Genomic DNA, 25,861 nt, shown 5'->3' with positions numbered 1-25,861 from the left:
TCACCTTTATTTAACTAGGCAAGTCAGTTAAGAACAAATTCTTATTTACAATGACGGCCTAGGAAAAGGGACTCCCAATCACGGCCAGTTGTGATACAGCCTGGAATCGAACCAGGGTCTGTAGTGACACCTCTAGCACTGAGATGTAGTGCCATAGACCACTGCGTCACTTGGGAGCCAGTTCATCACCTCTAGCGTACCTACACCGTGGAAATACAATACTGCATTGTGCCTGTTCCCAGTGGAAAGAGAACCCCCCAATGGTTTTTAAAAAGGCTCCACACAGGCTATTATTTTTAAGGAAGCTCCTTTGATGTCTGCTCAAAAATTGTCAAAATGTATTTTAATAGTGTTGTGGCTAGTGTACTGTTTTATTGTGTAATCTGCTGGGGGGGGGGGGTTAAACACTAGAGAGGATGCAAACAGGCTAAACAAAATCATCAAGAAGGCTGGATCTACCATCAGGACCAACCAGGACAAACTAGAGCCCATGCTGGAGAAGCGGATCCTCAAAAAGCTTAGAAGTATAGAGGCCAACACTAGCCACCCCCTCCACAGTAACTGGCTGGAACATCGCAGTGCGATGGCAGGCAGATTTATTTTACCCAAGGCTAAAACAGAATATTTATACAGATCCTTATTACCATATGCCATGAGGCTTTTTAACACAAACACCTATTTTTTTTAAATATCCATTGATGATGTGCTACTTTTAATGTCTGTGTTTTATGGTGTATTTACTGGTAATTATGTATTGGTTGGTACAATTACATTTCCCCCCTGGGGGATTAATAAAGTACTATATCATCAGCTGCTGAAGCCCTATTGGGTTCATCACAGTGACGTCCACTGTAATGGACCTTCTCATGACAGTACAACGTTTCGTAATCCCAGACACTCAACAACGGGAAACGCTAGACAGAGAGCAGATGAGGGACACATAGCCATGGAAAAAGGTAGCGGCATATATGTTTTATTGGAAAAAATTACTTCTCCGCTAGTTGTAGGTTACTATTCAAGATACATTGAAATAGCAAAGACACCCATAACCACATCAATGGATTACAGTACATTTTTGCAAGTGGGCGTTGAGGTCCTGGTTAAAGAGAACACTCCCCAGTTCTCCGCAAGATCCATTTGCCGCAGAATGACTTCACACGTGATCAGTAGCCAATACCACACACAAAGCATCATTGAGGCCAAGAGGGCAGTGAAAAACAGTCAAGGGACTGTTGAAAAAGAACAAGGATCCGTACAGGGCTGTTAGCTTACAGGGTCACAGCACTGCATCATGGGACATTGCCTGCCGAGCTCCCTATTGCCTGTCTCGCCAGCTCAGCTCAAACCCTAATGGCCTAACTGGAAGGCCTTCGCTAAGAGGGTCAAACAGCTGAAACCAACAAACTGTAGACTTTAATCGGAGACACCAGGCTGCGAGAAGGTCAACGTGTGTGGATTACAACCTCAAAGACACGAGCACCAGTGCTGCAGAAAGCAGATGCACCACACTTCCATGTGGTGGACACAGGCTCAGCGGAGGAACTAGACACACCTCTGAGCCCTTCCAGACTCAGCCAACACAGAGGGGGAAGGAGAGAGAATGCTCAGAGCCACGTGAATAGAATATACTGTTGGGGGGGGGGGGACCTATACCCAGCAAAAATAAAGACTATACAAGAGTTCAAACTGTAATTTCATGCTTTCATACAGTTTCTGGACATGAAGTAGCATTGTTAAACACTTGTTTTCAAATTGCATTGAAGTTATTTTTCAATGTTATAAATGTTGACTTCTTGTTCATCGGAGGGGGGAAGATGTAGTAGTTATAACATGCACAGACTAAACTAAGTAAACATGCCGAAGCTAGAACCTTGTGGTGACATTTTTTATACACAGGGAGCATCAATGTACAAGTTTAGGATTAAAATGTCATGTTCAGTAATGCTAATGTAAGGTATACTCAGGAGTGAAATTTAGGTGGTATGGTCCGGTGTCCCGGCGGAATAAATAGTGGGGGTACACCATACCAGTAAAATATAAGCCTATCACAATAATTAAAACAAAATGTTGAGAAAACTATAGTCAATTGCGACATTATTTAACATTACCGCATGTCAGCTGCATGAAAATGAGCAAATCTATTTCAAAACGTGCGATAAACTCTCCCAATTGCATGGTGGTTCTACGAGAACACTGAAGTGTTACCAAAGGAGATATGGAGACATGTGGCCCAGACAGTGAAGTGGACGCATCAATTCATGCTGTAAGTGTAGTGAGCCTAATGACAAATCGCTGAATATCAATGCACGTTAATGTTTTACTAACAGATGCCAATTTCCATTCATCAAATTGCGGGTGCACAGTGCACTGTTTGGATGCTGGTTATTATTATTATTATTATTATTATTTAGTGAGTGGACAAAGGTACACGGGTAGCCAACAGGAGAGTCTTCTGAAGTGATCCACTTTCACCCCTGGGTATACATAATGTTATTTACAGGTTATTCATTTATAGTTAACAAACAAATATTTTAGACAATCAAAGACATTGTCAACGACCATGAGCTATTTATTATTCATTATTTTATTCAAGTCGAAGCTCCTTTATTGAAGAAACAAGGACAACCTAGGCAAGTACACTTTTTTTCTCAGGGTTCACAATTTCCTAGAGGAACATCAACAATATCCACATGAATGCTCATGCTTAACATGTTAACTGTATTCCTTTTGAAAATCTCTAATCAGAATAGTCTAATATTTCACCATTGATATCAATTTCATAAATGCTTACAGTTATACACATTGCTATTGAATGGACAGAAAAACAACAAAAAGTTAGAAAAATCATATCTTGAATCGAGAGAAACATTAAGATAGGATACAAACTTTAAAGTATGAATTGTGCCAAGCTCTTTCAAGGATGTCTTCCTCTCTCCAGTCGCTGTTAATCAGTACTGGGAATACTCCTTGGTCTGGAGTTTGGCAACAATTCGCTCCAACTGCCTCTTGGCTTCACACTGTGGGAAGTTGCCCATTTCGTAGTACTGAGGAGCAACCTTCACCAGCCTGGGGAGACGAGATCAATTAAATCAAAGTTGCATAATACAATCAAAATATCCAATAAAAGCATTAATTAAAAGCCTAAGTGTTAACGAGTAAGTCATAAGACATGAGTATTGAAACGTTGACGCTTATCAAAAACCCTTGTTATTCGCTAATCGTTTTGTTTGTGTGGACATTTGAGTTAAGACTTCATGACCACAAACGTACCATTCCGGTTTGATATCCGAGCAGGTGCGAATGTAGTTCTTGGTGGTGAGGACAAACTCATTGTAGAGCACCCACTCTGGCTTGTGGTCCAGGACGGTAGACGGGTGTAGCTGGACCACCTGGTTGTCCTTGACTGTGAGGTAATGGCCCGTGCGCTCCAAATGAGCCACCTAAGCAAACAAGAAAATATTATATCATTTCAGAAAACACGCACACAATGTGAGATAAATCGCATTTGTTCACTTAACGATGAATATCAGGGTTAGGCTCAAGTCCATTTCAATTCAGAGAGTTAATTGAAATGGAACCTGCCCTGCACCGACTGACCTGCATGAAAAAGCCTGTGACGAGCGCTCGGCGGATGTTGATGTAGTAGTCTCTGCTGGTGAATTCGGTGCTGCGCCGGGGCAGGTTGAAGCGGTCCATGATCCGGGACAGCTGCGAGCGCACGTTGTCGGCCGACATCAGCGAACGGTAGTTCACAAAGTTGTCGTAGCACCACTGTGTAGACTCGTGGTCTGAGAAACGACAACACCGATCAACCAAAGTTACAGGCAACGGCAAGTAAGCCTCATGTTTCACAAAGTGACTTAAAGGGACATTGCACCTAAAAATCACAATTCAAAAGTGAGCCTTCTGTTGAGAAGTCCATGGCCATATCCGATTACCCATATTTGCGCCATGTTATTTCCAGATTTGTGGTGCTTATCTTTAGACTTTTATTCATTAGGGTTGGTCCACACAACCCATGGCGTAGGATGTGGACTCACTTTTGAGGTCTGAAACATATGACAAACCTTGATTTTGGAGTCTAATCTGTCCCCTTGATTTTTTTTAACCCTATTAAAATAAAATGTTTGTGGCACCCATGCTTACTTTGTTTGAAGGCGTGGTAGACGTTGAGGAGCGTCAGGTGGTCTCCGTCAATGTGGGCGAACCGCATCTTGGACTCGTCCGCCGCCTTCTTAGCCTCGGTGGGGCGGACGAAACACTGCGGGACTAGACAAGGTTGGTATGGGCCCCAACACAGACGCCCATAGGGATAAGTCAAGCATTCACAGAACAGAGGAACAAGGCCTATTGTAGCTAGACAACTTCACAGAGAGCATAGGGGGGCAGGACCAAGTGGTGTGTTTATGAGGGGGGGGGGGGGGGGGGGGGGCTCTTCCGACTGCATGATGACTGGCTACTAGCTTGTCAAGGGGGTCAACACCTAACCACATCTGCAAAACAAAAGAGGTTTCACACACCTGCAGAGCGTTAAAAGAGCATTGAATTTGAGAACAGTGTACTGTATATATAAAACATTCAAGAGAATCCAAGTCCATTTCACATTCAAGTCAATGGCTACATAAAACTGCCTTGACATTATAAAAGGGAAATAGATGTCCTTATATGATGTCACTACCGACATACAGATTTACGTGGAAGAGGAACATCAATACGTCCAAATTGGGAGTTTTTGAATCATTGTTCATACATGTTTAAAATGTGTATTTGACATTCAAAGTCGTCATTTCACATTCACAGACCAAATTCAACAGGAATTTCAGGAAACATTACAAGAATCAAAAAATGTATGGCCTTTGTATTGAACTGGGATTTCTATGAATCTCCTAAATTGATATTGAATTGATCACAACCAAATCACAAATATGTATGAGTAAAGCACGAGGGGAATGCCAATTTGAAATACTGTGAAAAGTCCAAACAATGAACATTCTATATGACAAAAACAGAAATCTTGCCATATTGAACGCAAATAGTTTCCCCCCCAGTAGTAAAACCAACACCAACACTGGCCAAGAAAGCTTAAATATAGCCTAATCAACCACCCACATGCAGATAACAAATAATCCTGTAAAATGTGAAACCTCACTTAAAACAAAAATAAAAACCAGGCCTTGATGAAAAATTATTTTGACGAGTAAGAGCATGACAACATCTTGACGATAAAAAATAACATTGCATCGTGTACTGCCGGTGCAATTGGGCCAATAATGCATCAAAGAGACACCATTAAAGCAGCCATAGACAAACCACTAAACAAATGCAAAGAGGCAATGTTTTAGACCCATCTGAGAACACAACATTGAGGTGGCTGCCCTGCACAATTGCACTAAGGATAAACACTCCCAGATTTCAAGCAGTTGGAAGAAACCTAGTCAACTTTTCAATTTGATACGGAATACAATTGGTTTTCAGTTAACTTTCCCCATCAACCATTAAATTGCTAATGGTCATTATCAATCAAGGATCTAACCAGTAAGCCATCCAAATCCTTTGTGTAGACCCCAAAAAGAGTGTATTTTTCCCTGGGGACCGCTAAGGCAGAAGTTTCCCACCATTGGCTTTTTGTCATCTCAAATTTTGATTTGAGAAATACTCCTTAACTTGATCCCTCCATATAAATCAAATACTTTCTAGCATCTTTGCTAACTAGACCTGCAAGCCCCCTTAACTGGGGGCCACATCTTTACTTTTCAACAAAAAAAAGAATTAACTCGTCTACCATTAGGAATTAACAAATATCATTAACAAAGCACTGAGGAGACGATAAATCTAGAGATCTCCATCTTGCATTAAATTGGAACCCACAGTGTTAAGAGGGTGTCAACTGGTGCCAAGGGAGGGCACTGGGCGACTTTGGATGCCAGCCATCCCGGCCCTGGGCCATTACCTGACAGCATGGCGGTGATGGAGAGGATCTCGTTGGAGCAGTTGAACTCGCAGCTGGCGATCACCATCTTGGCCAGCTGGGGGTCCAATGGGAACTCTGCCATCATGGAGCCCAGCTCTGTCAGGTCGCCGTCGTCGTTGAGCGCCGCCAAGTAGTTGAGCAGCTCCAGCGCCCGCATCAGGGTCTCCGGGGCTTGAGAGCACAAGGGAGGAAGCAAGAGGAGCAAGTGATCAGTACCGCATGTCACTTTTACTTTTGTCTGTTAAACAATCAATCAACAAATTATATTTTATGATAACCTGGTTGGTCAAGAGGTAAATCAAGAAAGAAGGCTGCCAGTCAGTTTCAATAGAAACAGTTTCAAACTAAAGTAGCACTTCCAACAGGCAGGTATTCCAGCCAACACTTGGCTCCCCACCTGGTGGGTCCATGAAGTCAAAGTGCACCAGGTCATCGATACCCAGCTTCTTCAACTGCAACACGACAGAACCCAAGTTGGACCGGAGAATCTCGGGATACGTGTTGTCCTGTAGTGGAATGGAAAACAGTCAGATCTGTAGAACATGAAGCCATTCTACTGGTATCATATCATCCGTTGTGTAACATGTGTTTAACAAGAGCTGAGCGTATTGGCCAAAACAGGCTTCTGTAAAATGCCCAGCACCACACGAGATACTTTAGACTATAAACATTTCCTTAATAAATCCATTGTCCTCAACATTACCCATAAGATAACAATTTATTCAATAGTCCATTCAACCATGTACTTTGCCTCAACATTTCTACAATCCAGGACAGTTCACCTGCATCTCGGTCTTGTAGGCTTTCTCAGTGTATAGACGGAAAGTCTTCCCTGGCCGTGTCCTGCCAGCGCGGCCCGCCCTCTGTTGCGCCGAGGCTTTGCTGATCGCCGTGACCAGGAGAGACTCCACCCTGATACGAGGGTTGTACACCTGTGGGTTACAGAGTAGACAACATTCTCACTCAAGTCTTATTTTATTCAAATTGGTGGATGTGGATTCCACGTTGGTTAATGTTAACTCAAAATGACAACTAGGTTCCAGTTTAACAACGTTTACTTCACCGTATGACCACAGTACATAGTCACCATCACACTGAAGCCAGGTCCATCTCCAGTGAGACTACTGCGCAGGCGTACTAATAACAGTGATAGGACCGTATTAACAGAAATATAGGGACACCGTTAAGCTCATGTTTTAAATCTCCCACCTTTTAAATCTCCCAAAAAAGTCATAAGTAGTATTTAAGTTCCCCATTACAAATGGATTGTTTGACAAAGTTTTTATTTGTATTATGCAAGCTGCCACTTTCCATTACAGAGTGCCTTTAGGAACACAAGACCGGATGCTCCCTTTTTAGTTAGACAGTCAGCAAGCGGTTCCTTTGTGGCAGACCGGGAAAACAGCTTTGAGGTGTGGAATCACAGTTCGCTCTTAGCTTCAGGCGGAGGTCAGATGTGAATGTCCCTTGACAGCTGTTTCCCTGCAAAAATGCAGATTTGATGTCTATGGAATGAAGTTTCCATTTTTTCTGGCAGATCACTGTCAGCAGCAATCTGAGTGACTGAGGCGCATGTCGTGAGTCTTTTGGGAGTTCTTTAGCAGCCAGCTCCTCAAAACCTCTAGCCACTAGACGTGCTTTAGGCACTATTCCATCTAAAGATTCCTTGATGAGACATATTTTTGGCCAATGTCTTTGACTTCCTCAAACACACCTCCAATTACTGAGCTCATCTAGTTTAGCTGTCAAATGACACGTCCTTTGTTTCAAGTACATCATAATTGAAAGTCATTCTGTTTTTCTAAATGTTCTATTGGTTCAATTCTGAGATTATCTACAAGTGCCAGGTCAGCTGACCCTGTTGTACCAGAAAGTGCAGCATGTTCAGAGCACTCCCGTTTTTGTACCAGTTCTGGTGTTTTCTGTTGGCTTTCCCTGCTCGTCTAAAGACTGTTGCTGTGTGTGGAATACCACTTTCTCTGTCCATGTATTTAACAGTTTCCCCAGTTTTCAGATTGGAACAACCATGTTGTCTTAACATGTGGCTGTTGAATGTTTTCCTCATTTGAACACAACATTATTACCCGTGTCATGGTTGAAGGTCTCTGCTCCATTTCCTGTGTCAGTTTCAGTGTTCACATCATTGGATGTGACATCTGGTAGGTTTGGGTCTGTTAATGTGTCCTTTTTGTCATTTTCAGTAGGAGGCTGATTCTCAGCAACAGCCCCTCGAGCTTGTTGATCATTTACATTCTGCAATCTTGAGTGATGCACCCTGACGATTGTGCCTCACAAATATCGGCACACCATCTTGGCCAATGACTACTCCCGGTCCTTTCTACTCTTGACAGGCAACTCGTTTGTGGTACACTTTGTTTCCAGTCTCGTATTTCTCATCTGTGGGTCGAAGCTGTTTACAAAGAGCCCTACGAATTCTATCTGAACTCTGCTTCAGTGAATGCTTTTCTCGCTGCATGTGGTGCTGAAAAGGTGCTGTCCCACCCATGCACTCAAACTGGTCCCTTCTAGTGCTGGTGGCTTGTCAACCTGTACAGAGGGAAGATTCGGGTTTTGCCCCAACACTAGTTGTCATGGGCTGTAGCCATTAATATTGTGCATTGAGTTTTTTGCCATCAAAAGCCCAATCTAGGGCTGTTTTCCAGTCACATCCATTGTCTTGATTCACTTGCAGCATAATCTCTATGAGTGTCTGATTAGGTCTCTCCAGAAGTCCATTTCTCCATGGACTGTACACAGCAGTTGTCTTTACTTCCATGTTGAATTTCATTATTATTGAATTCTCCTCCATTGTCTGTACAATTTCTGGGGCGGGACATGCACACTTATCCAGGAATGAATGACGTGCTTGACGATTTCACTGGGTTTCTTTGTATTCACAATGCTTCCAGCACTGACGCGTGTGAAGTGGTCGATTATGTGAAGGTACCACACACTTGGTCCTAGCTCAAGTAGATCTACAGCCACCGTTTCATTGTACTTGGAAGCCATTGACAAACCAACAGCTGGTCTGGGCAGCATGTCTCACAACTGTTAACTATCTACCATTGAATGGAAATACTCTCATCAACATTATTCCCAGAACTGCCAAATCATTTTTGAAGTCTGTCAACTGTAGCATGTCCAAACTATTTGTGAAGGTTTAACAATACTTTGTGTTTTTCTCTGTGGTCATGTTCTCTGTGTCATTCAGAATCTCATTTTTACATGGACTCTGTGTGATGTCTTTGTCTAAAATGTTTACACAATAGTGGCCTGAGGTAGTAAGTTCAAGGGTCACTGGTTGTTTAAACATTACTGCCTTGTCATTTATGTCTAGTACAGCCCTTGCCTTCTTGAGGGAAGCTTTGCTTAATAATAAGGGGATATCTGCAGAGACCACCTCGGTTTCAATGTGACACTGGGGTCTGACCAATTTTTGCTGGTATCTTGACTCTTGGTAGAATGGACTCTTCCCATCTCCAAATTTGAAAGCTCCGTTGCTTGGTGTGTCAATCATATTTTGTACTTATTTCATATTATTTAGTCCACTGACATAGCGATTCAAGCCATTTTGCGCCACAAACGGTGCGTGTACATGCAGTATCAAATCACAGCAGATCATAAGAATTCAACCTATAAAGACCTCAGAAGCAGATTCATTTGAAAACAGTGTAATGTTACACTGCTCCATCTCTGTGTTTACATTTTCCTCTGTTAAGAATGAACTAGTTTAAACCTATGGAGAACAGTCTTTAATCCAATGGTAAGTGCTTTGACAAATAGCACATTTTGATCTCCTTCCATATTTGTCCAGTGTATTTGTGCCAGGCTATGGCGCCCTCTTCTGGTCGTCTTGAGAACGTGATATGTTGGCGCCTTTTCTCTGCTGCACGGTGTAATACGCCGCGTCACTCACTTACATTACATCTGTTATTGGCCGGACAGACTTTAGTGCTGACTTCACTGACGCAAAAGCACTGTAGGCGCAGTAAAGCCAACTGTTTCTCCCTACCACCCATACAGGCAGTATCTAGCAACTTGAAAGCTAACACTGCATCTGGGAGAACCATATCGTACTTGCGCATCCTATTGTACCTCTGTCTCTGGTAACAACTGTCAAAGTTTGAATATGCCTCGTTGTCACGGTCTTTCTCTTCTTTAGGAAACACAGAACCCAGTGCTCTGATCAAAGTTATCATACCGTCATCCTTGTTCAAATCCTCAACGGATATTTCCAGTGCGGTGTCTCTCGCTACAACCGCAAGTGCTTGCTTTTTCACGTCCAGATTAGAAGTTCATTTTCCCAACTTTAATGACCTCTTCTCGCCGAAGCATGGTGGCGCATTTGAACGTTAGTTATTAGCCCTCCTCTGCTACCAATGTTAACTCAAAAGGTTTCAGTTTAACAACGTTTACTGATCAATCGCTTTAAATTTCGAGGAACGATATTTCTTTAGCATGAATTGTCTTCAAAATATTTAAGTGCGATTTTTTTTCTGAAAGGATCATAAAAGGGCGATAAAGAACAGAAAACGTAAACAGAGTAGTGGTTGATATGTACTTTTAAAACAGTATTACCATTTCTAAAAAAAAAATGTTTTAAAGATTGTGCTTTCGTGATCCGTATTAAGTTCAAATTGCACTCAGCGCCTTGAGCAGCGCTCTCCATTGACAGACTAGGGAGAGCAGAGTGCCGACCACTCTACTAAAGCCAAGGTTGGCGGAGTAAAAGTTTGAGGGAAACGCCACTCACCTTGATTCTTTCAGCGCTTGCCAGTCTTCCCTGCTACCACTTCAGTCATGGTGATCTGCCGCTGCTGTGGGAACTGTTCTAACATTCTCATATGCTTTGCTGATTTGAAGTGACTGTTGATTTTCGACTTTCTCGTGTTCCAGAACAACGTCGCATGGAGTGCAAAACAATTTCCCCCCACTTTCATGTAAAACATTTGGAAATTGTTTTGCATGGTCTTTAGCTGTTGTTTTTGTTGGCAAAAGAGATTGATCTATGTTCATTGTACTGCCTGCCTGCCAGCAACCTGCCATCAACTTCGCACGTGAAAACGCTGACAGGCCAGTTGGCTTGTGGTTGGATTGGACCATTTTCCACAGTAACAGTGCATTAATTGGTATAAATTACGAACCCCCCTTTCTTTGGACCATTTTATGCGCTAAGAGTGCGGGGATTGGTCCAAATTGCGAGCTCTCGCATAATATGCGCCAATTGCGAAATTCAATGCAAAAATCAACCAATAGCAGAATCCTGGAGGGACTGGATAATACAGAAAACTTGCCCAATATGGTTTGGGCCATGCTCTACAAACAGTTTGCTGAAATTGGACAGGTAGGTTATATGCTAAAGCCAGAATTTTTATTTGATAATTGGCAGCCAAGCAAACCGGTCATCATGTCACCAGCATTATTCAAATGATAGCATATCCTTGATATTTAGTGGAAATTTGCATACGTTAATCATAACTTCATAATGCGATCCAATTCATCCAAAAGGTGTTCGATGGAGTTGAGGTCAGGGCTCTGTGCAGGCCAGTCAAGTTCTTCCACACCAATCTCGACATACCATTTCTGTATGGACCTCGCTTTGTGCACGGGGGCATTGTCATGCTGAAACACGAAAGGGCCTTCCCCAAACCGTTTCCACAAAGATGAAAAAACGGAATTGTCTAGAATGTCAGTGTATATTGTAGTGTTTATATTTCCCTTCACTTGTACTAAGCGGCCTAGCCCGAACCATTAAAATAGCCCTAGACCATTATTCCTCCTCCACCAAACTTTACAGTTAGCACTATGCAGTCGGGCAGGTAGCGTTCTGGCCGTCGACAAACCCAGATTTGTCCGCCGGACTGCCAGATCATGAAGCGTGATTCCAGAGAACACATTTCCACTGCTACAGAGTCCAATGGCAGCGAGCTTTACACCCCTCCAGCCGACACTTGGCATTGCGCATGGTGATCTTAGGCTTGTGAGCAGCTGCTCGTCCACGGTAACCCACTTAATGAAGCTCCCGACAAACAGTTCTGGACAAACAGTTCTCATGCTGACGTTGCTTCCAGAGGCAGTTTGGAACACGATCGTAAGTGTTGCAACAGAGTGTAACAGTATTGGTTCCGTCCCTCTCCTTTACCCATCGCTCCACAAAAGCCGCAGCCCTTGCAGAGCAAGGGAAACAACTACTTCAAGGTCTCAGAGCGAGTGACGTCACCGATTGAAACGCTATTAGCACTCGGCAGTCCCGTTGTCATTCCTAGACTTTTCCACTTCATAATAACAACACTTACAGTTGACCAGGGCAGCTCTAGCAGGGCAGACATTTTACAAACTGAGTTGTTGGAAAGCTATGACGGTGTCACGTTGAAAGTCAGTGAGCGCTTCAGTACGGGCCATTCTACTGCCAATGTTTGTCTATGGAGAGTGCATTGCTGTGTGCTCGATTTTAAACACGGGTGTGGCTGAATGGGGTGTCCACATACACTTCATGGCCAAAAGCATGATGTTTTTAAATCAATATTTGCACATAAAAGTATTTCCACTGCAATTGTTGTGAAATCTATTTCAGTAAAAAAAAAGATCCCATCTTGTCTTGCGTATTTTGTTTTGTTGACATTGGGAAACTTTACTGATTCTGTTTCTCATTCTGTTTCTCGGAGGTCTGTCATGAGTTGTTTAAAGCGTCAGGTAATTAATCCGCATTGAATGGTTGGATGAAAACCTGGTTACTACTATCATTTTTCTATCTGCATTGTGCTTAGATTGTGGACTACAGAAAGTTCAAGTGTTACTTATTGAAAAAAAGTAAAAGTTTTTAGTACTGGTGCCAGGTATTCCCTCTGGGTTTGAGGGAATACGAGGTAAGGTAAAACAATTATAGAGGGAGAGGAGTAAGTAGCCTACCTTTTGCTTGGCAAAACCGGGATCAATCACAAACACCACTCCGTCAATGGTAAGGGATGTCTCAGCAATGTTTGTGGAAACCACAACCTAGGGAACATGCATTGGGGTTAGCACTAGCAGACAACTGAAAGACTTTCTATACAAACTTACATCATAAGCCATTGGAAATCTTTGGTGATAAATGAGCACCAATGTATGGAATCTGGGTTGTATTCAGTAGGGCACCCCATACCAAAACATTTTGAAACGAAAAACTAAAATCTGTGTTCTGATTGTACAAGTTCAGGAAGTACCTTCCCATTTCACTCAGTTTCAAAACTTTTTCTTCCTACTGAACACAACCCTGTTTTTATACTCCGGGCATGTTCTGCTGGTCAGTACCTTTCTTCCTATCGCACCGCTGGGCTTCCTGGGGGGTGCGGCCTCAAAGATTCTTTGTTGCTGCTGGGGAGGCAGTGTGGAATATAGTGGAATGACTTTGATGTCTCCGACTTCAGGTCCCAAGTCGTCGATCTCCCGTTTGATCCGTTTACAGGCCTCGTCAATTTCCTGATAGTTCAGAGTCAGACAATATTCATGTTGAGCAGCAGACAGGTACCCTGAAAGTTAAACCTCCCCCAACCATTCAACTTATATTCAGGTGACAACCTTGGTGTTGTCAGCATCACACTTCAACACTGAACTGAACCGTCTTGACTGCATATGAGAAGGGGTAGAGATATAGCCCTTGACTAGTGTCCAGTGAACCAACTCAAACTATCTGGATTGCATTTGAGAAGGGGTGGAAGTATACCTCTTGTCCAGTGAGGAAGAGCAGACAGTCCCCCTCCTCTTCCTCACACATGTGGATCTGAACGACCGTGCGGATGGCGGCTTCCAGGTAGTCCCGCTCCGGCTCAGGGGTGTAGAAGATCTCCACGGGGTGTGTGCGTCCGGGAATAGTCAGCAGTGGACAGCTGTCAAAGTACACTTGGAACTTCCCGGCGTCTAACGTAGCGCTCATCACAATCACCTGGCAAAAAACATATTCCTGTTAATGCTTTGTGGTTAAGAATTGTTGCAATGCCACTTTGTGTACAATAGTGAAATCATGACTATGGGACCCAAAGAGGGACACATCTACATTTGAATAGGGATCTAAGATGGATGAGCAAATAACTAGGCTAAATGACATTGGGACTAACTAAGGTAAGTGAAAAGCAATCCAAAAACATAACCCTTAAAGAGCGAATGCCTTTAAAAAGCAAATAAACCCCTTTGAAAATAGCCTCTGACATCGATATGAGTCAGAAACAGTTATTCTAGTGTTGTCTAAAACAGTTTGGATAATCCGTGCATCAATGGGTAAACGAAGGTTGGGTTTTGATTTGACAATGTCCCTTTGCCCACTAACATGGGGTGAATAGCTGTGGTGATTGCTCTTGATCCAATAGTATAGACAGTGAGACAGACATACCCAACAGCTCTGATGTTGTTTACATAGAACACGGTGTACATTTTTTTATTGACAATTACAGCACAAACACCTTAGTTAGATGTAAAATTGCGCAACTGAAGGATCCTCTGCAAAAAAAGACAATGAATGAACAGATTTCTTGAGTTACAGTATCTTAGAGTCATTCTGGGGATTTTGCGGATATTAAATAGGCTTCAGTGTCTATAGTGTCTCATAGGCGACAAACATTAACCAAAACGCAGAATCTGTCAGGAAACACCAAGACAGAAATCTCATTTTTTCTAATGAGCAACAGAAAAACACATGTGCCAATCCTCATATTCAGTGGCTCTTTAAGGCCTTTTTGTACATTCATGGGGACTGGGCTACACCAGGGGTTATTTTTGGACTTGGAAATAGTTAGCGGTAAAGCAACATTTATAATTCACATGTGATATTTTATGTTCAATACCATTTTAACTGCATCCAAACACAAGCAAATTTAGATTAAACTAATGAATCAAATTAATCTCCAGAATTGACTAAATGCAAATGATAAAGATATCAACCTTGGTATATGCCCTCTTTCTCATTTGTCTTTCCTTAATTCCCCACCGCTTTCTCAAAACACAGAAGATTCAAATCAAGGACATGAGGAATCGATGAAAGACTTGAGACACCACCACCCCCCCCCCCCCCCCCCCCCCCCCCCGGACTCAGAGGCTGTACCTTGAGGTCTGACCTCTGTCGGACCACCTCCTTCAGAACTCCCATTAGGATGTCTGTGGCCAGAGTTCTCTCGTGGGCCTCATCCAGGATGATCACGCCATACCGCTCCAGCAGGGGGTCGTTCATGGCTTCCCGAAGCAACATACCGTCTGTCATATACCTTAAAAGGGGAAAGGATACACATGGTTTGAAACATAGCAGATGCTGACCTAGTGATGGCTTGAACTCCAAAATGTGTGTTCATTGATCTTACGCCTCCTCAAAATGAATACATAAACAAACAACCTTTGCTCCCTTTTAGTCTGCAGCTGTAACACTATACCAAATACTTTTTGACCACAGTAGTCTAAAATAACTTCATTCTTATTAAAGCATGTCCAAATAAATTTGACTGAAGCCGTGTGTGTTGAATTGAATTAACTGGCTATAACCCAAATGCTTGGATCGTGTATTGTGGGGGTATTCAATTACAGTTCTGAAGGGCCAAAATGCTAGGTTTTTGTTTTACCTATGTTGTGTCCAGTAGGCACAAAACAGGAGAAAAATCTTGAACTGAGTGAAACGGCAATTGGTACCATCTGAAGTTCTCCAATAACAAATGCTCATTTTCTAATTCTGTTGAATAACGTCTTGCAGCGCTTTGCTACAGGTGTGCCCTAAAAATGATGATCCTGGTAGTAGGCGAGAATGAAAACCAGAAGTGTTTAGGCCTGGAATTGAATAACCCTGATGTAGCCTCTACTAACCAGACAAGCAGTTGCTTACTTCAGTATGGTCTTGGCGGAGCTGCAGTCCTCAAATCGTATGGAGTATCCCACCTCTTGGCCCAGCATGACGTCCATCTCGTCGGCCACCCTCTGGGCCACGCTCATGGCTGCCACCCTCCTGGGCTGGGTACAGGCCACTGCCTTCTTGGGGCCACCCAATCCCTTCACCATGTCCACACACCACTGGGGGATCTGAGGAGGGGAAAGGGAGGGCATGTTATGGATGGTTCTGTCTGCTGAAACAACAAACATATTCCAAGGTGCATTGGTTTGGAGGGGATGGGGAGAATTGACTGGAATGCCAAATTACAAATCACCCCTATACGCTACCTCTTCTGTGTTTGCAGATCTGAGGGAACAAAGTAGGTGTAAACACAGTGATGTAATCACTTGGCCTTCAATGGCATGTGGAGGGAGGGGGGGGGTATTGCTTACTGTACACCTATCTGATTCCATCAGAAAACAAACAGAGGGAACAGGAGATCAAACTAAAAGTCAACCCAAACTGCGTTTTCAGTTTCAAGCGTGAAGATTTGCCAATGCAAAAATGCAAACTAAGCACTTTTGCAAAGTAGAAACACAGAAAAATTTAAGGCTGGGGTTGACATTAAGGGTTTCCCTATTTCCCAGGACAGGTGACCTGAGCAGTCACGCCAGTTTCCCCAATGTGCAGAAGATAGTTTTTTAACCGATAACCAAAATGCTAAGAATTCTAGTAGTTTAGTCTTTCTGATTCCTCCCATGTGTAGGTGAAAATAACTTCATATTTTCAGGGGCAAGTGATCGTAATCTTTCGGCCAACCCCCCAAAAATACTCCTGTCTTACCCAATGGGCAAGAGCCTTTTAGCTCTTAATGTCAATCCCTGTTTAAGGACCTTCAAACAGAACTGTACCTGTGTGGTTTTCCCGGAACCCGTCTCTCCGACAAGCACGAAGCTCTGGTGGCGTGCCAGGATGTCGTTGAAGCGCTCCTTGTACTCCCACACAGGCAGCTGCAGCCTCTTCTTCAGGATCTCATAGTAGCGCGGCGTGTGGGGCAGGTTTGTGAATGGGTTGATCTGCTGCTGCATGGCTGTCTGCTTGAGAGGCAGCATGCCTCCCCCGGCCATCATGGTGTTGGGGGGCTGGACAGAGGGCTTCACATCCCTATCTCGGTCCCGGTCCCGATCTCTGTCGCGGTCCCTGTCTTTAGAGCGTTCGTCACGGTCCCTGTCGCGATCTCGGTCTTTCCTAAAAAAAAATATGAATATACATAAGTCAACGATTGTATATTACTTGAAATAAAGTACACTTTAATGTAGTGGGACATTTACAACATGTGCATAATGACAAAAACAAATTCAGTCATATTTCGGGTTATGTCTATAAGAACTATTACTCAAGAATCAGTGGATTTATATTATTCATTGACCATTCTACAGCAGGACATTAGAAATCCAAATATTTAAGTGTTTCTCCTGGTCACCAAAATACTATTGTATGTAGATTAAGTGATAATGCAAGTTTGATGCAATATTAGAAAACGCAAGTGTTTGTTATTTGGCTATATTGCAGCTGAGAGGCTAGTTCCTGAAATTGAGATAGGCTGGCCAATTAATTGGCAAATAAAACCCAACTCCATGATTAAACCGAAACTCAACCCCTCTGAATCAGAGAAGTGCAGGGGGCTGCCACATTGGGCACCTGTTGTTGTGGGTGATTAATTGCCTTGCTCAAGGGCAGAACGGCAGATTTTCACCTTGTCGGTTCAGGGATTCAAACTGGCAACCATTCGTTTTACCTGCCACCCAGCTCGTGTACATAAACGGAGTTGAGCGGGGACGTGGGCTGACTGGAGCTCCAATGACAATGTGTCGCATATTTCTATTTAACTCGACAAGTCAAAGTCAGTTAAGAACAAATTCTTATTTACAATGACGACCTACTCAAGCCAAACCCTTAACCGCTGGGACAATTGTGCGCCGCCCTATAGGACTCCCAATCACAGCCGGTTGTGATACAGACTGGAATCGAACCAGTGTCTGTAGTGGCGCCTCTAGCATTGAAATTGGGTGCCTTAGACCGCTGCGCCACTTGGGAGCCCAATTAAGGGCTATTTTTGGGGTACCATGGTTTTTTATAAAAACTCGATTTTATATAACGTCGGAGCTCCAGTCCGCCCACTCAACTTCCTTGATGTAAAGACATCGTCGAATCGAGTTAACGTTACTTGGCTAGCCAGTTTACTCTGTATAACGTCAGCGCTAGGCCGCAGAACATCAACACGTGTCTTATCAACATGACTACACGAGCGTCACAAGCTGATTAACATAGGAAGCTCGCGGATATGTAGCTAATCGTTCATCATCGCCACAAAGTAGTCAGCTAATAAATGATAACTAGCAAGAAGAAACATTAGCCGGTTGATAGCTAGCTAAACAAAACAAGCTAGCCGTTCGCTAGCAGCAACTTGCTACCCGAAAGAGAGTAGATGCATGAAACGAGAAGCTTACCCATCAGATCTCTTTTTATTTGAGTAGTCATCGCCTAAATCTAAACGGTGTCTTTTAGACATGATGAATAAACATAGATTAAAAAATAAGGGTATATTTAGCTACTTTCCTTACAACCGGCTAGCTACGGTGATCCGCGCGAGGAAGCAAATTCGGGTAACCCGGAAGCAGTTTGTTTTAGCTCGCTGGTTATGGTTCTGCTGAGGGTAAATCCACAGATAGATGACACAAATATTTCACTGGATGTATAAATGTGAGACATCCGGTTGGCGTTTCCTCTCACTACCATATTTGGTAGTGAGAGGAATCCCAATAGCCGGCAGTGGGAGAAGATTGAGCTAAATGGATTTTGGCTGACATTCTGCAAATTTTCTCATAAATTAAACATTTGATCTCCATACAGTTTTCTGTTTCCAAAACTATAATCTATAACAATCAGAGTTAGTTAATCTCATACAGATGTTACTTTAATAAGAGAATACAGATCCTGGAAAATAAGCTGTCAATATCACAACAAAAAAACAGGCAAATGCAAAGTAGGCATGCTGCAAGACTAAAAGCCACCAAAACCAAGTACATCATCATCTTATAGATTGGAAAAACAAAAATGGAGTACATAATTGACAAAAACCTTAACAGTCTCTGGCAAAAACTGGCATTGAGTAAGGACTAAGAGTCCTCTTACTTAGATCTAGTACCTTTGATTGCATCATGGAAGGCCATGTCGAGCGCGCCTACCCCCTCATACAAAAAATGATAAGGAAATGCACTATGTGTAGAATGCGAGCACAGCTTAGAAAAATACATGGTGAAGTTAACGAACCAAAAACCATAGCACAACGAAAACAGAAGTGTTTCACTGGATAGTACTTTTCTTTTGGTGCCTGCAATCTCAACGCTGTGCGTTACAGGGAAGACATCTTCCTCCCTCATGTGGTACCCTTCCTGCAGGTGTAACGGATGTGAAACGGCTAGCTAGTCAGCGGTGGTGTACGCTAAATAGCGTTTCAATCGGTGACGTCACTTGCTCTGAGACCTTGAAGTAGTTGTTCCCCTTGCTCTGCAAGGGCCGCGGCTTTTGTGGAGCGATGGATAACGATGCTTCGAGGGTGACTGTTGTTGATGTGTGCAGAGGGTCCCTGGATCGCGCCCGGGTATGGGCGAGGGGACGGTCTAAAGTTATACTGTTACACAGGCTCATCCTGACATAGCCCTCCAGCATGTCAATGCCACCAGCCATACTGCTCATTCTTTGCGTGATTTCCTGCAAGACAGGAATGTCAGTGTTCTGCCATGGCCAGCGAAAAGCCCGGATCTTAATCCCATTGAGCACGTCTGGGACCTGTTGGATTGGAGGGTGAGGGCTAGGGCTATTCCCCCCAGAAATATCCGGGAACTTGCAGGTGCCTTGGTGGAAGAGTAGGGTAACATCTCACAGCAAGAACTGGCAAATCTGGTGCAGTCCATGAGGAGGAGATGCACTGCAGTACTTAATGCAGCTGGTGGCCACACCAGATACTGACTGTTACTTTTGATTCCCCCTTTGTTCAGGGACACATTATTCTACTTCTGTTAGTCACATGTCTGTAGAACTTGTTCAGTTTATGTTTCAGTTGTTGAATCGTATGTTCATACAAATATTTACACATGTTAAGTTTGCTGAAATTAAACGCAGCTGACAGTGAGAGGATATTTCTTTTTTGCTGAGTTTTATATACACTACCATTCAAAACTTTGGGGTCACTTAGAAATGTCCTTGTTTTTGAAAGAAATCCTTTTTTGTCAATTAAAACAACATAATACAGAAATACAGTTTAGACATTGTTAATGTTGAAAAGGACTATTGTAGCTGGAAACGGCAGATGTTTTATGGAATATCTACATAGGCGTACACAGGCCCATTATCAGCAACCATCACTCCTGTGTTCCAATAGCACGTTGTGTTAGCTAATCCAAGTTTAGCATTTTAAAAGGCTAATTGATCATTTGAAAACCCTTTTGCAAATATGTTAGCACAGCTGAAAACTGTTGTCCTGATTAAAAAAGCAATAAAACTGTCCTTCTTTAGATTAGTTGAGCATCTGGAGCATCAGCATTTGTGGGTTCTATTACAGGCTCAAAATGGCCAGAAACAAAGCACTTTTTTCTGAAACTCATCAGTCTATTCTTGTTCTGAGAAATTTCCAAAAAACTGAAGATCTCGTACAACGCTGTGTACTACTCCCTTCACAGAACAGCTCAAACCAGAATACAAAGAGGAGTGGGAGGCCCCGGTGCACAATTGAGCAAGAGAACAAGTACATTAGAGTGTCTAGTTTGAGAAACAGACGCCGCACAAGTCCTCAACTGGAAGTACCATTAAATAGTACCCACATTTCCACAAACTTCAATGTTACCTTTCAAATGGTACCAAGAATATGCATATCCTTGCTACAGGCATAGATTTGGATATGTCATTTTAGGCGAAAATTGAAAAAAGGATCCGTCCCTTTTTTTCAATTTGTGGAATTTGTTTTCAATTTGTGGAAATGTGAAAGGAATGCAGGAGAATATAACACAATAGATCTGGTAAAAGATCATACAAAGAACAAAAACGTTTTTTTTTAAATATTTTTTTGTATCATCATCTTTGAAATGCAAGAGAAAGACCATAATGTATTATTCCAGCCCAGGTGCAATTTAGATGTTTGCCAGTAGATGGCAGGTTAATGGATAGAGGGCAGGTCGGGGAGAAATTACCCCTTTCTCCACAATAAGAGCAGAGGCCCAGATTCCTCCTTCTCCTACGCCTTGGGCAAATGTGCAGAGCCCACCTCCATCGGCTCTGGCCACGTAGCAGGTGTAGCCATGGGCTCCGGATTTCACGCAGGTCTTCGACAGGACGGCAGGAGGTTGTCCAAACAAATCACATCGCTGATGAGCTGATTGAGTGACAGGTTGTCATCACGGCAGGCTTTCTCCATCTGTACCTCCTCCTGCAGTCCGCTGCGGAACACGGTAACCAGAGCTGACTCGTTTCATCCGGTGGAGGCCTCGATCGTCCAGAACTCCAAAGCGAACTCCGACCAAAGCGAACTAGGACTCGACCTCGGGTCCGCCTGTTTCCCAGAACGCAGCACCCCAGTCCAGGGCCCGTCTGGTCAGTGCCGAGATGGCAACCCTGTCTCTCCTGGAGGCAGCCTCGGCGTAGCTAGTGAGGTACAGGTCACAGTGCAGAAAGAAGCCCTTGCATCTCGCTGGTGCGCCGTCAAAGGGACAGGGGTATTCCGCGGACCGGCTCAGGTGGGACGGAGGTTGGTAGTGGTGTGGGGACTGGTGCCGGAACCGGTGCTGGAGACTGGAGGGACTGCACATTCTCCTCCAAACGCAGAATGGTTGCCAGCACACTGTCCATGGCACTGCCGAGTCTGGAGAGACAGTCACTCTTGATGCTGGACAGTCTCTACGATGGTCGACAGCTCAGTCTTTCCTGCTGTCTCCATTTAGTAGGTTGGTTATTCTGTCACGCTGTAAAATGATAGGAGACAAGCGCAGGAATACGTAATACGGGCTTTTATTCTCTCCACCCAAACAAAAGAGCGAGGTGTAAACCTCTCAATAATACACGGGACGAGACCCGTAAAACAAGTACACAATAACACGTAGCATGGAAGCCCATACAACAGCACAGGTGCTCACACGACCAACGGACATGCTAACAATAACCGACAAGGACAATGGGGAACAGAGGGCACATATATACACATACTAATCCGTGACAACACCATAGAGACAAACTCAGTCAAGCCCCTACACCTCTCCCTCATGTTATCAAAGCTAGAGGGAAAGGAGGCGGGTGTCAAGATTTTAAATATACCCTATGAGTAACAGGAGCTGTTGTGCTCCCACATGCAGAATTTGGCCGTGTTCGAGAGCATCAAAACCGTGATGTATCATGGGTAAATTGTGACTGACTGATCTACAAATAATAATGAGTTGTTAGTTATGATGTAAGGTGATTTGTAGATCAGTCAGTCGGCAGTTGCATGCACTGGCGTCTGCCTTCCTTTTGCTTTCCCCCTTCACAGAACTGACCAGACAGTATAGGTGAAACCAAAGCAATATGGCGGAAACTAGGTGGTGCTATTGCATAACACCCACCTAGCTGTATCAAGGTTGTGATGACAAGTGAACGAGAGCAGAGGGGAGTGGGCATAGTTTGGAATGGAATGAGGCCTGTTTCTATAACCCCATGCCCCTTAGTTTGATGTCAAGTTAGAGGCACCAGGGGGACAGTCATTCCTTGTTACGAGGCTGTGCCTGTGCCTCATCTGCATATCCTGTTTACTTTCATTTATTGTGGTGTCATGACGTAACCTGGGGGGAGGATCATAGCCCCCTCCCCCTCTCTCGCCACAGTTTTATGACTTTACGACAGGTCATAAATACCTGGTAGAAACTGCCATGCAGTATTTAGGGAGAACGACAACAAATTCCTTATTTTGTTCAAAACTCCTATATCCTCAAAATGGGAGAACTAAACAATATTTATATTTTTGAGAATGTGGGAATGGTCCGGGGACACTTAAGGGACAGTTATGACAAGTGTGTTTCATTTGGTGATCTCATGGAGGACAGGAAACACACATAACTGTATCACTTAAAGTGTACATTTCCCAGCTGTCAGGTTTACATCTAAATATTGTGAAACGTATGTGATTAAAAATTAAACTATTTGTGAAAAGATGTAATGTGATGTTAACCTTCTAAATGAGAGTATGGGTTTTCATATAAAGTTAACCAAATCAATGGCCATGCCCACATGAGCATAGACATTAAATCGGCGTCATGGAACCTCCCTTTTCTACTCCAGAGTATAAGATCCCCCGTGACCAAATTTACATTTCATGCCAAAGAGACCCATGGTAAGCCGGGTTTCTCGATTGGTTAAGAACTCAGAAAAAGCTGGGACATCGTCCCCACGTTGGAATGGCTACAATTCTATACAGCTGTAGTTTTGGCTACACGGCTGGAAATGGTTAAACTCTGAGACTATTGATCACTAAGAGCAAGGAGTCTGCAGATAGAAATGACGTAAATCTAGAGTGAGAAAACAGACAACCGCTGAAGCATCTATTCTGTGACAACATTTCCAAATGGTACTCTGAAGTATCCATTCTAACCACCAACAATCACGAAAGACATTGTGACTTCTGAGAAAGTTAACTAGAGACTCTGATGAACTCTACAAGACGATCGAGTGTTTAACGGAGAGACAACAATGACATACAGGCGTAAATATGTACATTGCAATTTATTCTCGAATGAGCGGCCGTTCATGTGCAAAGGATTAGCATTCAATGAATATCATTATAGACTGTGTGTAGTGAATCCATTTTGTCTTTCCCCACCCCTTTCCTTTGTTTATCAAGCCGTCATATTGGCTTAGCCCACTAGGGACTTTTCTATCATTGTTAGTAACCAATATCTACTGTTTGTTTGTTCTGTAATTCTGTGTGATTATTTAGTTAGTTAGTAAATGAATAATTAAGCCAATTTGTATATCGCTGATTCATGATTTTGGCTAGGGTTTGTGCAGATATCCAAGGGTTTGCGACGTTCAGTAATGCACATTGAGGTAATAATAATAATTCATTCATAGAACACTAATTGATCAGATATAAAAAAAGTATAACTTTGTAATCTCAGCGTTTTCCGTGGTGCCCCGACTTCCTAATTAATCAATGTTTACATGATTAGTTTAATGTAATAATTAAACCTAGAGAACTGATTTGATATAAATAAGTCTTCACATTTAATGATAGTCACAGACACGACAGTGGTTTCGGAAAAATAAGAGGTGTGTGTGTGTGTGTGTTCACAAATTCTTAACAGGGCATTCTTAGCATCTTTATAAGCACTACATAAATGCCTCAGAAATCTTGTTTTGGAAAACAGCTGAGGGATGGGGCTGTAGAAATGCAGCCACTCTCAATTTCATAGACAGGGCTATGGATGCAAGCATCGACCATCCTGAGATCCAAATGATAGTTTCATCCTTTTAAAAAAAAAGTTAAACAGTACTTGATTGCAATTAGGCCTACATTGTTTACAAACAATGGTGTAAAACAAGCTTACATAATAGGGTAGACAGTTGAACTAAAGTCATGAGACATTTATAAGCTGTATTCTTCAAGAATCAATGGCTATATAACATTAATTAAAAAGCATCATTAATGTCTTATTTCTCCATTAGGCCTACTGATTCATTACTGACCTCTGGGCACCAGTCAATGATTGAAAAGTCAGAGGAAGACAGATCAACAAAGGAGCTACAACAGTAAAGCATCCATTCAGAAATCGTGCCAGTGAACATCAATGTTTTATATTTGAATAATGGTTATTCTGCAGAAATGTGTGTTTGATGTCCACTGTCCCAGATAATGTTTTTTGTCCATACATACTGTATAAGATGAGAAAAACATATACCATTGTTGACGCATTGGATTTGGGTGAGTCTCAGTCCTTGCAGTGAGTTCCACGATAGAACCTATCGGACAACCTTCCTGGTTCTCTCTATTAAGAGTTTGCAGCTGTTGGAAATCGTGGGTGGAGCATTGATAACATTCAGCTGTCAAAAAATATTTTAAGTCCAATGTATTTGCAGCTACCACATAAGGCCGGTTTGGTTTGGGGCCAACTGATCTATTTCATGCTCCTTTCCAATCAATCATATTGTCTGAAAATAAGAGCAGAAAGATATTGAACTATTCGGGAGTGGTATTTATCAAGCAGCATGTAGCTGTTTCGGCTTCTAGTAGCCTAGCAATTATGTTAATTTGTTAGAGACATTGATGCTATGCATTTCTGATTTAAATCAGCTACCTTGCCCATGAATTAACAAATGCACATCTTCCCTTTCTTTAGAAAATCTTTCCTTCCGAAATGTATTTATTTATTTATTAGGTATTTATTTAGAAAGTATAGAACGAAAGAAAGAAAGATCTGGATAGAAGTTTTCGCTGTTTTCTAGGAAAATGAGCTGTTGTTCTAGGAAAGGTGACGCACATTCCATGTCCTTAACTGCATTTCGGAAGCTACAGTAGCTGATGCGACAATTCTCTTGAAAATACGAGGCAGCTAGCGTTGAACCACTTTAACATACTTCTAAAATAGTTTTTTAATTAGGAGTTAAATTAGGACCTAATATTGTTCCAAAAGAGTACTATGCAGTCATCGAGTGCCTGTGCTGTGCGGCACTGAGGTTTAGTCCCGTGCACGGCTGATAAAAATAGGCGTCTTCCATTCCGTTATCTTTTATTTCCTATTTGTTACATATGCAAGTGTTTAAGGCAACACTATAGAGTTTGATTTTTACGTTTTAGTATCTAATAGACTGCATGGGCGCATCAAATATTTACTAGAAAATACAGTAACACGTTGTGCGTAAGTAAATCGCTGTGCGTAATTTATTGTAATTTGGCACAAGATAGATCCTGTTCACGCGCATTCCATGAGGGTCGTTAAATCCACATAGTCATTCGTCTCTCTCTCTCTCTCTCTCTCTCTCTCTCTCTC

At 42.8% G+C, this 25,861-nt stretch overlaps 1 protein-coding gene across 2 annotated transcripts; it reads right to left on the bottom strand.

Moving 5' to 3' along the window:
- Positions 1-2,546: 2,546 nt before the first annotated feature.
- LOC110497502 (pre-mRNA-splicing factor ATP-dependent RNA helicase DHX15) lies at positions 2,547-18,492 on the bottom strand. Of its 2 annotated transcripts, none has more exons than XM_021573633.2 (14): positions 18,305-18,492; positions 16,706-17,042; positions 15,810-16,003; positions 15,045-15,204; positions 13,674-13,892; positions 13,262-13,429; positions 12,881-12,967; positions 6,754-6,903; positions 6,369-6,477; positions 5,951-6,142; positions 4,147-4,269; positions 3,598-3,788; positions 3,271-3,440; positions 2,547-3,066 (listed from the first exon to the last, which is right to left on the bottom strand). In XM_021573633.2, exons 1-14 carry the CDS (start codon positions 18,364-18,366, stop codon positions 2,949-2,951), a joined length of 2,280 nt encoding a protein of 759 aa, XP_021429308.1. In that variant the 5' UTR covers positions 18,367-18,492; the 3' UTR covers positions 2,547-2,948. The 2 variants fall into 2 exon arrangements, with proteins under 2 accessions (XP_021429308.1, XP_021429309.1); XM_021573634.2 differs by having other exon boundaries at positions 18,414-18,432.
- Between the last annotated feature and the right edge of the window lie 7,369 nt (positions 18,493-25,861).

The sequence above is a fragment of the Oncorhynchus mykiss genome, chromosome 19, assembly GCF_013265735.2.
Source record: "Oncorhynchus mykiss isolate Arlee chromosome 19, USDA_OmykA_1.1, whole genome shotgun sequence".
Classification (NCBI taxonomy): domain Eukaryota; kingdom Metazoa; phylum Chordata; class Actinopteri; order Salmoniformes; family Salmonidae; genus Oncorhynchus; species Oncorhynchus mykiss.
This window is presented reverse-complemented; position numbering and strand designations above follow the sequence as displayed.

Bases quoted from the DNA above. Each gene is read 5' to 3' on its own strand.
- LOC110497502 (XM_021573633.2), bottom strand. From the start codon at position 18,366: ATGTCTAAAAGACACCGTTTAGATTTAGGCGATGACTACTCAAATAAA. The intron at 13,893-15,044 runs GTACAGCCTCTG...GTTTTTTGCCAG, and splicing joins GACAGAGGTCAGACCTCAAG to GTGATTGTGATGAGCGCTAC. The intron at 13,430-13,673 runs GTATACTTCCAC...CTGAACTATCAG, and splicing joins TCTTCCTCACTGGACAAGAG to GAAATTGACGAGGCCTGTAA.